This window comes from Mastomys coucha, unplaced genomic scaffold, assembly GCF_008632895.1.
Source record: "Mastomys coucha isolate ucsf_1 unplaced genomic scaffold, UCSF_Mcou_1 pScaffold14, whole genome shotgun sequence".
Lineage (NCBI taxonomy): Eukaryota > Metazoa > Chordata > Mammalia > Rodentia > Muridae > Mastomys > Mastomys coucha.
The window spans coordinates 106,825,943-106,843,104 of NW_022196896.1; the positions used below are offsets into that span (position 1 = coordinate 106,825,943).

At 39.9% G+C, this 17,162-nt stretch overlaps 1 protein-coding gene across 3 annotated transcripts in view; it reads left to right on the forward strand.

Moving 5' to 3' along the window:
* Nyap2 (neuronal tyrosine-phosphorylated phosphoinositide-3-kinase adaptor 2) overlaps positions 1-17,162 on the forward strand; it is a 250,872-nt gene that overhangs the window by 95,739 nt on the left and 137,971 nt on the right. For 2 of the 3 annotated variants that reach the window (XM_031368160.1, XM_031368162.1), the window contains exon 4: positions 14,622-15,019. In XM_031368160.1, the coding sequence (XP_031224020.1) occupies positions 14,622-15,019 (398 nt within the window). The remainder of the gene's footprint in view (positions 1-14,621; positions 15,020-17,162) is intronic. The other variant, XM_031368161.1, reaches the window with a different exon arrangement.

The window sequence follows — 17,162 nt, forward strand, 5'->3', positions numbered from 1 at the left end:
TGTGCTGAAGACCATGACGTCTGCCACTCCCATTTGTTTTTCCCTCAAATCCGTGGCAATGCTTTGTATGTTAGCACTAATAGGAGAGTGTATTCTCCCTCCAAGGATCACGTGCAAGCTGCCTTGAGATTGACAGCAAAGGTAACTGACTCTCCTAAGCATATGATTTCATCTCCAGAGTATAAGTGTGTGGGCAGAACAAAGAGCAGAGTCTTGGCTGCTGTTCTCAGAATGCCATGGCTGTCAATTAAGATACTTTCCAAAGCTAAAGGAGAATGAGATCCATTCCAGAGATTGGTTCAAAGAAGCTTTGTTTAGACCTTCTACTGTGCTATCTCAGGCATCTAAATTATCTCTAAAAACCATATGACAGGCAGATATTGAGTCTCTACTTTGAGATAAAAAATACTACTGAAAAAAATTAATATCCCTGAGAACAGATAGCTAGTCAGTAGCTTGAATTTCAGATGTGTTAAGCTTGCAAATGGTTACTGGGATATGGGCAAGAGCATGTGAAGATAGGAAGTTTGCAGATAATAAAATAATGGTTGACTAATCCTACTTGCCTCACAGAATCCTCACAGCTTCCTCTCAATGACTGTTTGAGACTACCAAAGGCTACAATAATTCAAAACCAGAAGGGTTCTGAAAATTATCTTGTATTTTTTTTTCCCTCAGGAGGCCATGACTTCCCTTTGCTTCTGTTACTTAGTCCTCCCAGTTATTTGCTGCAAATAATTCATGTTCTAATGCTCGGGGGTGGGGAGAGGGCTTGGTGATCAGTGAAGATGATCAACTAAGGAGTTGATAAAGTGGGGTTATGTGCTGACATTTAAGGCCTAGGGAAGGACCTTAAGAGATGACACAAGGGTCATTGGATTATTTCTGTCTCTGGATGGGAGAAGCAGTATTCCCTGACAGAGCAGAGGCTTGGGAGTCTAGCCTTGGTGAAACCCATCTGATGATGGGAAGTTTCCTCAAAGGAAACTACATAGACAAAAATCCCCTGTGTGATTTAGCAAAAGGAACATCAGTCACTGCTGGCTGAGGTCATAAGTCACCTGATCTTTTATACTTTAGGCTAAACACTGTTGCCATCTTGTTGGTCCTGAATTTTCTTTCTATCAACAATCTGGAGCTGTGGTAGAGTGGAAATACATTTTGTTAGATTTTTTAGGGTTAGGATGGGAAAAGAGATGGGTTATCGATAGAGGATCCAGGCCTGGAAAGACCACTTACATCACCGAACAGTGTGAAGTGTTAGGCCAAAGAAGCAGACACTTCTCCAAAGGGTCTTATTTCAAGTGGCAAGAGCAAATTTGCACTTGGAAGCCTGAGCCTGGCATCACTCGGGGAAGATTAGCTAAGAGGCAGTGACATTAGTTTAGCCTAGAAGTGATGAGTGCTGTAATCCTAAAGCAGGTCAAGAGGGATGAGGAGGAAGGGATTATACAGATCTCGGCCTTAAGCCAGTGGTTCTGATAGCAGATGAACAGTCCATGAGCATTCGAAGATCTCAGTCTTCTCCATCGTTAATGGAGAAATGACAACCGAATGAAAGGGAGAAATAAAGAACATCGTTAAGTAAAATCAGCACAGAACTCATTCCTTAAGACTCCTATAAGTTCTTGACTATTCCAAAAGATGTGCACACTCATCCATCCATTTAGTGTTTACTTAATAGCTGTCCCTTTGAGCCAAGCTCTGGGCTAGCAGTGGAGCTAGAAGCTAACAAGGTCCGGTGAAGTTCTGCCTGACTAGCCCTGTCACATTGTGTGAGCTTTTCAGATTCTAAGTGTCAGTACCCAATGCCTTCATCTCATGATGCCTCACTCATGATCTGCATGGACTGAAAAGTGACTCCCTGTCTCAGAATTTCCTGGATCCTCAGTGGTGGTTATGGCCCCAAGGTTTGCTCTCTTTGTATGGACATGGTGCCTCCTCTAAGAACACTCGGGCTTCACGATGCTGAGTTCAGGATGTTTCTGTAATCTGTTGTTCTTTGAGATCACTGGCCAGGCCAATCAGCACGGTTCATTGTCCAGTTGGGATTGATTTAAATTTTCTCTATTTTTTATGTTTGTAAGTAGTGAGCAACTGGAATAACTTCCAAAATGGAGATGTCCTGTCTGATTCCCAGGATCTGGGAGGCAGAAGCATGCAAATCTCTCTGAGTTCTAGGTTAGTCTACAGGATGAGTTGAACTGAAAATGAAATTTCATTTTCAAAACTACATAGAAATCCTATCTCAAAAGAAAAAACAAAACAAAAACAGAACAGAACAAAACAAAAAAAGACAAAGCAAAACAAACAAAAGAATTACACTCTAGAAAGTCTAACCACCTATAATAGAACTTCAAATAGCCTTTCCTTAGTCCCTTCCACACGGGAAGTTCGAAGCCATTATATGAACATCTTTTTAGTCTCTACTTCTGGAATGGAAAAGAAAAAGTCACATATTGCTAGCTAGGCTCAGCTCTAGAAACTTGGCAGGTTCTCAAACTGTATTCAAAGTTTACGTTACTTTTCATGACACAAATAAAATAGCATGTTCCAGAACTTCTTCATTTTGGGTTGAATTGTGAGAAAAGCTTGTCCACAGTATGAACTTGTGTAAATGACATTTAAGCTGAATCAGGACATCCCAACTTATTTTTCTCATCCCTTCCCCAAGCCAGAGCCCTTGAAGGAGCATGCAGATCTTATTTGTGTATTGAAATAGTAATGTTTTAATTTTAGAGTCTTAAGTACCATAGGTAATTACATATGTTAATCTTAAAAGCACTTGTCATGTTTTAAATAAGTCCTGAAGATGATGGAATTTGTTCAGGCCTTAATAAGTCTTAAAGATGGTAGAATTTGTTTGGGCTTTAATAAGAACCCTATCAAGGCCTGCCTCTTTAGAAATTTAGAATGAGTGAAAGGAGATTTTAGAGAGTTATATAATATATGCATAGACTCTTATTTCACCTAGACTAGTAAGAGAAACAGAGAGACAGAGGAGGGGAGAAAGAGAGGGAGAGAGGGAGAGAGGGAGAGAGGGAGGAAGAGAGAGAGAGAGAGAGAGAGAGAGAGAGAGAGAGAGAGAGAGAGAGAGAGAGAGAGAGAGAGAGAGAGAAAGAGAGAGAGAGGAACTAGGGAATGGAGGAAAAACAAGCAGTGCCAGGATTCAGTGCCTTACTAACAGGTTTATTTTGCACAGTGTTGAAGGCTGGGAAACCCAACATCATTCTTCTAGTAGATTCAGTGTCAACAAGGAGCTTTTTGGACCACAGAGAGGTCATGCTTTGTGGTCCACAGATGACCTGCTTCCTGGATCCCAGAGTCTACATATTACTATGTATTCATGTGGCAATGAGGGAGACCTGTTCAGTTCTCTTTAATAAGTACACTAATACATAAGATATCTCTGCTTCCCTGGCCTACTTCTCTAACAAACAGCACTTCCAAATGCCTGCAATCTGAGGATCAGCATTCAAACTTTCTGTTTGAGGAGTTGAAATTGGGCATAACATTTAGTTTATAAGCACCTATAATCAGCCATCTAGGGAGGTAATCTATAAATGTCTTGTGCTGTTTATATTTATTATAATACCCTTGCTAAGTGTTTGACTGTTATATAGATAATTAATTGAGAATTAAGAAATATTTTTCTCTTACCTAAATTTAGATAATCATTAAATAGACAGTTAGTTTCATGTTTCTTATTTTTCTATGATAGAGTTGAAATATTCCAGCAAGGAGAAGGAAATTTGATGCTTAATACCTTTAAATACAGCATGTGGAACTAATGGAAACAATTTCCTGTCTTTGGAACAATTTTCTGTTTTTCTTTTTCCTTAATTTATCTTATCTTTTCTGTAATGGTTTATTACAACACTGAATGAAATGGTATATAAAAACCACATTTTAACACCTGGTATAAGCTTTCAAAAAGCATCAATAGACAGACAGACACAGGAAATTGATGTCTGGAAAGGAACATTGGAGAGTGGGGATATTAGAAGCAAAAAAGCGGAAAACAGATATCATAGAAGATATGAAGTGCTGAGAATGAATGTTTCAGCCCAAGGCAGGAAAGCCACGGATGGTAGCTTTGAATGAGCAAATGGGGCTCAGGGATGACATTAAGGGTAATGGTGTGTGAATAATTTGGAAGAAAATATGAACACAGATTAATTTTACAGGGGCCATGTTTCCACACCAGAATATATGGTATAATCATATATATATATATATATATATATATATATATATATATATATATATTCCCAGACAGTTAATTATTTCAATGCATAGTATTAAAATAAGAAGGTTGCAGCATTAGTTTTCTATTCAATGCTGTTTTTCCTGCATTGTATCATGCTTACACCAGCTGCCTTTCCTGTCAAGTTATTAGTCTTTCCTTAATTATAACTGTCTGAAAACCATCATCTTGGTTCAGTTAGGACTCCTTGCAACATAGATGTTGTAATACTTCAATATCATTGCTTCAAAAAATAATAAAATTTAGCAGTTGACGTGTCTGAAGCATCTTGGGTTTGATCTAGTTTCCAGCAGAGTTAGATCCAGGGTCTGCCGAATGCTGTACCTTGGTATCCCATTAATATCTCCCATTTTCAAAAGAAAGGCCAAATTTTCCAACACAGTGCTTGGGGGTCAGCATGATTTGCCCAAGATGAAGCATTTGCCAGTCATGATGGCTAGAAGCTCTGCTCTCAACCTGTCTAGAGGAGAACACTAACCCTCAAAAGAAATGGTGCATGTTCACTCTAGAAGCCCACCGCTTGAGGATTTCCTAGGTATACTTCCTTCGCTTGTTTGCCCTTCATTGATAAAGGATTTATTAGCATGATGGCGAATTGTAATTGTGAACTTTATGAAATCTAGAGTCACCTAGGAGGTAGTTTCTAAGGATCCCTTCAGTGTTGTGTACATTGTATTGACTTTGTTTGTTGGTGGGAAGGAGACCCACTCGCTGTGAGTCTAGCCATTTCCTGTGGGGATGCTGAATATGGATTTATTTTTTTTCAGTTTCCTCATTATGGATCTGAGCTTCAAGCTCCTACTATCTTAACTTCTCCACCTCCATGGACCTTAACTTGAGTTGTAAGCCAGAATAAACCCTTTTCCCCTGAACTTGCTATCCTGAGAGTATTGTACCATGACAACAGGAAAAGAGAGTAAGCTGTGGCTATGAAAGAGAAGAGTCTTCTCACACAGCTGGCAATGGTTGACTAGGAAGAGCTGCTGTACTCTGGTCCTGACTGTCTGTACTGAGGATGGAAATGTTATTTTACTGTTATCAGCTGCCAAACCTTGAGGCAGAAATGAATAACCATACCTGTTTCTGACTTCCAATTTGAGATATTCCCCTAGCCTACATGTGATGTGTTAGCCTCATGGCTTTTTCCATGCCCAGTTTTCCTAAACACAGACAAGTGTAGCTGTGAGTCATAAGAGGAAGAGGCTCTGCTTTTGAGCAGGAGTGTCCCATTAGAGTGGGCTGGGCAGTGTCTCAGAATGAGGCAGGGTTCAGTGTTTACTCTTGTGCACGGAGGGAGAAGGCACGAAAAGAGCACATCACATACAGAGTCTATAGGCATTCTTTTCCTGAATGAAGTCAGAGTGTTTGTACCTTGGCATTCATGATTCATTCACAGTGAAATACGAATGTAAAAGAACCCAAGGTTAACCAGACCAAAGTCTAACTTCCTCACAGGCAGACTTCACTGTTGTTTTCAGAATTGTTGCTTCTTTTCCTTCAAATGTGTTCATTTACTTTATGGGTGGAAATCCCTTAGCTCTGTTACCAGATAAACAAATAGAAAAGGATGTTCCAGCACCTCAGGTCTTTGCAAAAGTAGAAATACATTAGATTTGAAATCAGTACCAAAAATGGATTTCTGAGCCTAGCTGTACAGAATCATAGCTGAAAGCACCTACTAAGTTAGCAAAGGCGCAAACATCCCTTCGTCTGTTTGTCTACTGGTTTTCTTTTTTGTTTTGTTTTGTTTTTTGAGACAGGGTTTCTCTGTGTAGCTCTGGCTGACTTCTGTAGACCAAGCTGTCCTCGAACTCAGAAATCTGCCTGTCTCTGGGATTAAAGATGTGCGCCACCACTGCCCAGCCTTGTCTCCTGGTTTTCTAGACAGACTTTTAAAAAGATACATGTGTGTACGTTCACAGAGAGTAGAATCCTCTTTTCTTTTTCTTGTTTTTCTTTTATTAGTTGTTACCAAATATGTCTTTATTACAAAATACTGGTGTGTTTGCTTCAAAATTATGCATAGAAGCCATATACTTTAGCCACATTTAAAGTTGGCACCTGATTCCAGGAACTCACCTTTCCCAAGAGTTTGTTTCTATCTAAACAATGAGCCATTCTCAAACATACCAACAAGGACAGGCAGGCAGATGAACATCCCGGTGATCAGAGCACTTTCAACATTCATATTTCTCAATTGTCTTCTTCAATCATAATCACAAGTGCTTTGAGAAAATGAAGCAAGCCTTCGAGAATGTTCAGAACAGAAGGCCTCTGTTTGCTTAGGATGCCTTGGTACTTGCAGTTAAATATAAGATTTTGTTTTGATTTCCTTTGCATGAAGAGGTTTCCTGGGAGGGCGGGGGTTCTGCAGTACCATATGCTGTGCTTTACATATGTGGACTCACCAGTGAAGTGGTGATCTTCTGAAGAGAATTCAGTAGGACAAAGCTTAAAAGAAAGCACCTTAAAGCTAAGAGTATAGACATATGCCACCTATCAGACTTATGCTACGTGCACTCTAGAGGTGCACTCAGGCATAGGCAATCAGTTTATGGAGCCAATATAAGTATTTAACAAATTTTAAGAAGTGGCTATAAAAATTTAGGACCTAAAGATATTCAGTTACTGAGTGGTATCTTAGGATATATAATGAACACACACACTTACACATATACACATATCAGACATATATATCACACACACACACTGTGTGTGTGTATGTATGTATGTATGTATGTATGTATGTATGTATATTGCTCAAATGTCCAGGCCTGTGCATTAGACAATATCATCTTCATTCCATGTGTTAGTCATTTAATCTTATTACTGTAAGAAAATACTTGGCAACTTGAGGAAGTAAGGGTTTCTTTCAGCTCATAGTTCTAGGTACATCACTGAGAGAATGTTATGGCCACAGTGGAGTACCATGGGGCAGCTGGTCATATGGTGTCTCTGGTTAAGGAGCAGATATTTGAATGCTACTGTCCAACTCTGTCTTCTTTTTATTCATTCGCGAATTCCATCCCAAGGAATAGTGTTGGTCACATGTTCAGGTGGGTCTTCCCACTTCAATCAGCATAGTCAAGAAACTCCCTCACAAGCATGCCCAGAGATTTGTTTCTATAGTGATGATAAGTCCCATCAAGTTGGCAATTAAGATTAACAGCCACAGGATAGGAGTTTAAAAGTATGCGACCCATTATTTCTAGAAAAATCCATTACCCTTTGCTTTAAGCTACACTTTACGCTCCGTGTTTTATGGCAGTCAGACTGACTAAAGACAACTTGATCTTGCCTTCTAAGTTCCACTGTGTGAGAAGAGGCAGACCTGTTTAAATTCAAGATTATGAAACTTGTTTTTATTTTTATAACATAAGATGTGTCAGGCCTAGTCTATCTTGAGTGCTGGAGTCTTACTGCAAATGACTTTTTTCTTCAGCCCACGTAGTAGCTTTCACTCTGAGCCAAGGAGTCCTACAGTAATACTGGTTTCTCGCTCTCCCAGTGTCACATATATGTTCTGTCTGAAACAGGGGAGTGACCTATTTACAAGAACATTTCTTCTTTCCAGGTCTCACATTCTCTTTTATATTTTCTCGTTGTGACTAGTCTGCTTTCTGAGTCTCATGGGTATAGCTAAGAGTGGACGTTAGAGTTCAGTGGATCTCTCAGAGGGTTTTCCAGGTTCTCATGTCCCCAAGTAAGAAATCGAACCCAGACACACAGACTCCCAGACACACAGTTGCATCAGAAGCAGGTTTTTAGAGCAAGGTACACTTTCAAGAAGGAAGAGGATTAGCACAGAGAGAAACTCCCGGCTCTAAAGATAACTCTGGGTAAAATGCTCTCCTGTCCCACCGGGAAGGCTTTAGGGGCTCATCTGTCTAGTCTGGACATTTCTGCACTTGCTGTTTCTTGTGGCTCTACATTGAACTTCATTGTCCCATGTGTCATTAGTATCTTAGATCCCCACTCAGGGATATGTGCATTAGTATCATAATGAGGGCTAAACTTATTGGTAGACTGCTGACATAGTGTGTGTAAAGCCTTACACTTCCCCCTTCATACAGCAAAATGCAAATAAATAAACAAAAGTATTTCTTTTTAATTTTTATAACAAGAAATAGATCAACTTCAGACACTCCAGAGTGTCTCTGGGCCTATGTCATTGGTTTGATTTAGTCGGGTCAGAGATGTTCCCAGCCCTCTTTTTCCTAATTTTTTTAATATGCTAATTGTGTAAGGTTCTGTGTAAAGCCTTCTGGTCTAAAGAAGTTTTGGCTTTGGTATGTCATATGTCAGGTCAGGGTCTCCAAGGAAGCAGAAACTGAGTTCTACTGAGGAGCGTGCCTGAGAGAGATTGAAAGGAAGGAGATACAGAAGTGGAGAGACAAGCTAAGCCTTGGTGCAGTTATGTTATCTACAAAAGAAGAATGGACAGGAAGAGCCTGAGACTATGCTGTAGCTATGGGAACCCAGAGACAAAGATGCCCCAAATGGACCAATAGGAAACTCTCACAGCTCACATGTCCATTCATTGACTGAGAGCTTTCCAGGCACTAGAAGGCTGTAGTATATTTTGAAGATTATAGCTGGATGCTGGGAGTCAGCTGTTTACCTCTGGGAAGATTTTCTCTTGAACCACATCTTAGGTACACACATATTATCCCCATAATGGAGTTGAAGTAACTCCCCCCAACCCAGTAGTTTGCTGGTGCTCATTTGTCTCATCCTAAGGGAAAATTGAGAAGGATGCAGGCAATGAAGTAAACTGTGGTCACTGCAGCTTGTGTAGAGGCTACAATGTATACTCAACATAGCCCTCTTCCATTGTCATTAATTAGCTGGACCCTTGTGTACTCATTTGCTGGCTGTGGTGATCACAAGATTTAGTGTCTTTCATGAGAAGTTGGAACTTTCTGTGACTGTAACCTCCGCAAGCCAAGGTTGACCTCTCAATTTCACAAGTGAGCAAGGGAACATCAAGAGACACCTGAAAGGGTTGGAGAGAGAGTTTAGCAATTAAAGGCTAAGTCTCACAACCAAAGCTCCAGGAAGCACCTCAAACTGTCTATCACCCATGTTCCATATATATTTTTCTCTGTTTGAATAGAAAAGTCATTATATATATATATGTATATACACACACACACATATATATATATATATATATATATTCCTGATGATCAAGGTCAGCAGTCTTATAGATTAAGAGGATGCTTCTCATTTTATTTATTCGTGTGAATAATATATGTATGCAGACTCACCCATGCTTGGATCTGTGCAATACAGATATCAGCATCAGATGTTTTCCTCTGACACTCTGAATCTGTTTTTTTCTCTTTTCTTCCTTCCTTCCTTCCTTCCTTCCTCTCTTTCTTTCTTTCTTTCTTTCTTCTGTTCTTCCTTCCTTTCTTTCTTCTTTTCTTCTTTCTTTCTTCCTTTTTTTTTTGAGAAACAGTCTCCCCCTAAATCTGGAGCTCACACCTATCAGTTTATTGTTGTGAAGACTGGGAAGCCCAAGACGAAAGGCTGCATATTGTGAGGGATTTCTGTCTTCATTATAACTTGGTCTGAGGCCTTACAGAATAAAGAGCACATGATGCTAAACTGCAAACCTTCAGACCTTTTATAATCATCAGAATCTCTTTCAATAGACTTCCTGATGAAATACCTACCATTTAGCTATACTTCCCAACAGAGTTAAATTAAGGATTGTATTTCTAACATACATTTTTTTGAGAACACAACCAATGAATCAACAACAAATTGGAAACACAAAGTCTTCCAGTGGGCCAGTAGTCATTTCCTCAACTAACTTTATCCATAATTGTAAGTTTTCTCATCAAGTGAGATCTCAAACACACACCTCTATAGCTGTCATATGAGCTATTTAATCCTCTCTATATAAGAGGGGTATACATACCCACAGACTTAGTTATTGTTTTACTGCTGTGAACAGACCCCATGACCGAGATAATCTTATAAAGGACAACATTTTTTTTTAAAGATTTATTTATTTATTATATATAAATACACTGTAGCTGTCTTCAGACACCCCGGAAGAAGGGGTCAGATCTCATTGCGGATGGTTGTGAGCCACCATGTGGTTGCTGGGATTTGAACTCACGACCTTCAGAAGAGCAGTCGGAACTCTTAACCACTGAGCCATCTCTCCAGCCCCCAAAGGACAACATTTAAGCAGGGCTGGCTTATAGGTTCAGAGGTTCAGTTTGTTATCATAAAGATGGGAGTATGGTAGCATCCAGGCAGGCAAGGTACAGGCAGAGCTGAAAGTTCTGCATTCATTTGAAGGCTGCTATTAGAATACTGGCCAGGCTGTGGTGGTGTATGCCTTTAATCCCAGCACTTGGGAGGCAGAGGCAAGTGGATTTCTGAGTTTGAGGCCAGCCTGGTCTACAAAGTGAGTTCCAGGACAGCCAGGGCTATACAGATAATCCCTGCCTCAAAACAAAACAAAACAAAACAAAACAACAACAACAAAAAAAGAATACTGTCTACTGGCTTCCAGGCAGGTAGAAGTAGGATCTTAAAGCCCATGCCCACAGTGACACACCTACTCCATCAGGGTCACACCTCCTAATAGTGTCACTCTCTGGGCCAAGAATATAAAACTACCACACCCACATACTGTAGTATCACTTGCAATACCTTTTTGTTACAAAATATACCTTATTGTAATTAGCAGATTGTAAATGAAACCTTAAACATATGACCAACAGTCTTATGGGTCACTGTGTTTTTGGTCATGGCCACTATTTCATGTCAGAAGAACATTATAACCCACCATGGGCTGACTGTAGAATGAAGACAGAGTGTGAGATAGAACACACATGAACATACATGTAGCTAAAAACATACATGTAGTTAAAAACATACATATAATACTAAAACTAATGAACCATTGCTACTCTACAATAACTTGAAAAGATCTGCCTAATTATCCTCTGTCATTTTGCCTGGCACTTGTTTCTTTTTTTTCTTTTTCTTTTCTTTTTTTTTTTTTTTTTTTTTTTTTTTTTTTTTTTTTTTTTTTTTGCTTTCAATCTGCCATCATTCACTGAAATCTCTTTGCTACAAGCAAACAGGTAGATAGGTAAAGCAAAACCCCTCCCACAAGTTTGTCAGCAATTTGGCCCAATCAGCAGCTTCATCTTTAGTCTCTGGAGGCAGGACTTCTGGAGTAACTGGAACTTGGAGAGAGGCATGGCATTTGTTTCTTGCAACTCTTCATAATAGCCATTTTCTGATTGATGGCGACCTCCTTTCTAGGGTTCTGGATTGATAACATTAGAAACCCAAGATGATGTTCTGAAGGCACAAACCGATAGGTCATATTTACAGGCACTAATGCAACAGGTATGCTTCAACGGTTTACTCTTGGGATGGGATATTTTGCAATTAATGTTTTTTGTTAAAAACCCACAAACATTCAGCAGAGTCAGAAGATGACTATATCCTTCATCCCATGATCACCAATCAGCATCCCTTGGACTCATGATGCCTCCAAATCTCTTGCAATTAGTTATGTCACGTTTTCTTTACTGCTTGTCCTTAACTGAGTTGAACAAAGACCTGTGCATATGTAGCTCATTCTCAGCCACATTTTTATTATGTATTCACTGTCAGGTCAAACTCAGCTTGCATCTTTACCTGCTGTCTTTTGAAGCACACGTTGTATTTCACTTGGAAGAGGTGCGTAAAGGAAATTCATGAGCAAATGCAGCATTACATGGAATTGTTTTTGTGCTGATAAATAGATAATCTTGACATGAAGCAGCAGAGCTAATTATCTGTCTGGGAAGAGGTGCAGGCTCTATTTGGGTCAAAGGTAACAGATAAATTGCTGATACAATTATTTCTAGTAACTCTCATGAGTGCCTGTGTGCATTAACACGTGCGTAGATCTCCCTAGGTAAGCATGTTCCTGGCAGAGAGGCAGCTGTCTAAATAAATCTTTAAAGCAGCTTTTGTTCAGTGATACCACGGAAATGAGGAAGAGACTTGTAGATGAAAAATAATTTAAGGCAAAGTTAGATGAAATCAAATATCTCATCTTCTATGGGGAACATCAAAGCCATAGCATCACAGACTGAATCTTCCTTTCCTGTCAAGACTCCCCCCTCAACCACTAAGCCCATTTTCCCAGTAATTTTTAATGATTTTTCCACAAGACACTTTGTGCAAGCTTCTCATCTGTGTCTTGATTGATGTTCTTGAGGCAAATACAGAAATTAAAACACACGGAAACATTAAACAGGATGCTTCCTGTTTCTATATGACAAGTCATTTAGCTGAGTGACACATTGAGGTGATCTGAGCTTTTGTGTGCCCACCGCCCAGCTTTATCACTGCCGCCCATGTCACTAAGATGTCATGGATTGAGTCTAGACATTAACATGTACACAAAATACTAAGTGTACATACAATGACACGCAAAAATTGTGTTGGAGCAGCAAACTATTTTGTGAGTAAATGCTAGACTAAAGCTGTTGGCATCTTGATGGGTCTTCCTTTTCCCACAATACACATGTAATTCTCATTTTGGAGAAAGAAAACGTTTCCTTTCCCATTATTGATCCGATTAGATTTTGGTTTTCTGAACTGATTTACTATTTGTTCCTTGATTTATTCATTTATTTGTTTATATATTGGTGTTTGAAACTAAACCTAAAGCCTAGGGCCTCATCTATTGGCTAGTGAGTGAGATACCATCTCCAGCTCTGATATTTTACAGCTATGATGAATATCGTAATGTTATGAAAAACACAACAAACAAAATTAAGAATCTTACTTTGATTTGCATCTTTTATGGGAATTAAGATAAAATCAATATATAATCCTTTTAAATAAACCGGTATTCTAGAAAGGCAGCCTCAGGAAGCTTACAAAATTCATATACTTCGACTGTTTTTATGATTGCCACATTTCAGTGAAAGGCAAATATTCTATATATGATTTTTCTATTAGATTTTCCTTTCAGTAAATGAGCTTGATGGAGAAAAACTATAGTAAAATCGATTTCTAAAAGGTCACATCTGTATTCATGGTATTTTCTTCATAAAGATGTCACCATTATGTGCAGTACAGAGAGAGACCCCAAGAAGCATTTTCTCTGTGACGACCTGAACTTCATACTGAGAGGTTGACCTCCTTCTAAATCTTCCCACGTGAAACCTAAAAAATATTAAATCTGGATTGTTTCTACAACTCCAATACTTAGGAAGTAGAATACTATCAGTGTGAGCTAATTTTTCACTTCCTTAAATGCTTCTACTCTGTGAGGTGGGGGTTTCCACTTAAGGCCAGCATCTTTGAAACATCAAGGACTGGGAATGTTTCTAGAAAATAAAGTGACAGACAACTCAATCATTAGTTTGAAATATGTTTCTCGCCACTTCTTCTACTGCCGCTGTTTCCCCCCTTTCTCCTCCATTCAAAGTTCTTCTTGTCTTCCTTCTTAGCTTTTCCTTTCCTTCTTCCTTTTTCCTTCCTTTCTTCCCTCACATACCCGTTTCTCCTGTCTCCCTGCTCTATTTCCATGCCTCTCTTCCTCTGTGTGTCTCTCTCTCTGTGTGTGTCTCTCTGTGTGTCTCTGTTTCTATGTTTCTGTCTCTCTTTCTCTCTCTCTCTCTTTCTCTCCAGGTTTCATTCCTAGTCTCTTTCTGGTCCTGCCCTGTCTTCCTTTGACCATTCCTCCCTCCCTTCTCCCTCTCTCCCTCCTTCCCTCCTTCCCCCTTTTCTCTTCCTCCTTTCTGGACTTTTGCTCCTCCCCAGCCTTTGACTCTTTCCTTCTTCTTCTAGTGCTTATTAACAGAACCTTTTCTGCCATTGCTTCTTTGGTTTTCCTCAACATTGCGAGCAAGCAAAGTAGGGCTGGTTTTCATGAAAGCAGCGCAGTCCCAGTCACTCATCAAAAGCCAGTCTAGAGGATGGAGTCACTAAATTCTTCTACGTTCCAGGTCACGAGACAAGATTTGCCTCCATGTCCTTTAGACAAAATGAGTGGCTGAAGACAATCTGTTACACAGGATTTTCCCCTTGGGATACTAAGCACATCTGGAGGAAAAGATACCTGGAGACACATGTTACACTTTCTGAGCTTTCTGATTCTAACCAAATTGTTTCCGTTTTTACTTTCAGAATTTGACTTAAGTCTCTAGACTGTTTTCATGCTCTTTAAGACTGGTCTGGATGTCAACCCCTTGTAAAAACTGTAACTTCTTCAGTAAGAATACTCACCTTTCAAGAACAGAGTGGTGGTATCTGTGATTTCCTGCATGTCCCGGCTGCTTTTCTTCTCACAGGTGGTCTCTGCTTTGTCTTACAGCATAGGAGGAGAAGTAGGGCGAGGCCAGGACGCCAGCTACGCGGGCAAGCATTTCCGCATGGGGTTCATGACAATGCCTGCACCTCAGGACAGACTCCCACATCCCTGCTCCAGTGGCTTCACAGTGCGATCTCAGTCCCTGCACTCCGTCGGGGGCACTGAAGATGACAGCAGCTGTGGATCACGGAGACAACCACCTCCCAAGCCCAAACGAGACCCCAGTACTAAGCTTAGCACCTCATCTGAGACAGTCAACAGCACTGCAGCCAGTAAGAGTGGGAGATCGCTGGAGAGAGCAGAAGGTAAATTCACCGTGCCCGCTTCCCATTCACCTCCAAGGGCTTCAGCTTCAGGACACCTGTTTCCTTCCCCTGGGTCCCAGGACAGAAACATCAAGGGTAGGAGGCATTGTAGTGTGTTGTTAAATAATGCCCGATCTTACTTAATATGCACAATCAGAAAATCCAGACAAGGCAGATGGTATAGTTCGGCGGCAGAATGCTTGCATGAGTATGTATGGGTCCCCAAATTCAGTCTTCAGTACAAAATAAAACTAGGCAAGGCAATGCATAAACTATAGCCCCTTTAAGGCTTGGACTCGTTCAAAACTTAATTTTGGCTAGAAGTATATCTACTATTTATATTTTTCTTACTTGTATTAAATTCCTATTTGCATAGTTGAAAGACATAGTCGGTGGCCATTAGATCTTATGGGGGAGATTTTAATGTGGAAAATATATGTAGAAAAATTTATGATCATACCTTTTAGAAAGCATGTTTGACATTATTTCATTCCTTGAGTATCTGTACCAGCTAAGTATTTCAGTCCTAGCTTCATGTCTGATTTTTTTTTCCTTTGTAGTTTTTTTTCATCTCATCTACATTATACATAAATTAAACATAGCTACTTTGGGGTTATGAATATAAATTTGGTCACATCAGTCTTACATCTCACAAATCCTTTATTCTTCCTGAATAAAGAAGCCCATGGTTTACCTGAGCTTTTTCCAAAAGCCCTTCGAATTGGAGTTGAGTCGTAGGTGAGCTTTGGCACAGCTGTTCCGCAGTTCAGGCTGCTATAACAAATCGTCATTGACTGGCTGGTTTATGAAGAGTGGGACTTCACTTTTCCAGCTCTGTTGATAAGCTCGGGAGCCAGAGTGATCTTCAAATAAAGCTCTCCTCAAGGTTTTAGAATCTTGTTTTCTGATATTCTCTCTTTGTGTGTGATGGGACTGTAAGAAGGCTGAGTAATCTTATTTAAGAAGATTCTGTCCCCAAAACACCTCTTCCTAAATACCATCACACTGAGCTTAAGTTTTCAGCACTGACTGTTGAGGGACATAGCTTTGTGTCCCTTGGTCCAAGCCAATCGAATATTCGAGTCAGCTGTGAGGTATCCCTCAAGGATCCCAGTTCTGCCAGTGGCCAGTGGAGAGTCTCCATCAGAATTCTGCCAAGTCCTTTGGTCTTATTTTTTCTGCTCTGTTCTTCCTGAGGTTTGAAGCCTCCCTGAGCTCCAGGGATCACATTTCAGGTCTGTTTGCCTTAAGAAGAAGCCTCTTTTCCTCAATTGCTAATTCATTGCCAGCTGGGATTTCCAGTTCCTCATAACTCTTCGCCCAGTTTCACATGCAGGGTGAGAGACAAAGATGCCTGTGGATCACAGGCTAACCCTCCTTCACCCGACTCACTTCTTTCTCCTTATCGCTGCCCAGAGGTAGCCTCTGTGAACTGCTAAGCAATGCATCTAAATACCTGGAAAAAGAAAGATTCCTTCTGTTTTAAAGGACTTTTTTTTTCCTTTAATACTTGTTTGTCTGCACCTAGAGGTCTGTGTGAATGCGTATATATATGAAAGCACATAAGCAAAAACATACCATGTGTGCATACAAGTGTGAAAGCTTGAGATCACAGCCCAGCCTGCTCATTGCATTTCCAGTCTTACACTGTCATTGTTTTTATTGTGACTCATTTCCATGGCATCCAATTTGAAAGAAACACTATTTCTTTGGTTTTGGGGGTTAGTTTCTTTTCTTTTCTTTTTTTCTTTTTTGGTTTGGGTTTTAGCTTTGGTTTTGCATTTTTTTATGTAGCAATTTAAATTTATTTTTATTAGATATTTTCTTTATGTACATTTCAAATTTTATCCCCTTTCCTCAAGAAAACACTATATTTACAGAGAGAAACTTTCATCCCAAGGATTTCCTTATTGTTCATCATATTAGTCAACCCCAATCCAGCTTCCAATTTGATTAGCTACAGGAAAGAGTCTGATAGCAGGCATTTGGGGTGTATGTGTGTGTGCTGCGTGTGTGTGCGGGTGTGTATGTGTGTGTGTATGTGTGTGTGCGTGTGTGTATGTGTGTGTGTGTGTGAGTGCGTGCGTGCATACATGTGTGTTTAAATTAATTTCTCTTTACCTTTTTAGCATTCATTGGAATTTGGAGCTCTTCTTTCAGATCTGGGTTAGGTGTGTCCTTAGCCTTGAGGCACTACACATTCATGCTTTTAAAAACAACATATGTTTTTTTTTTTTTT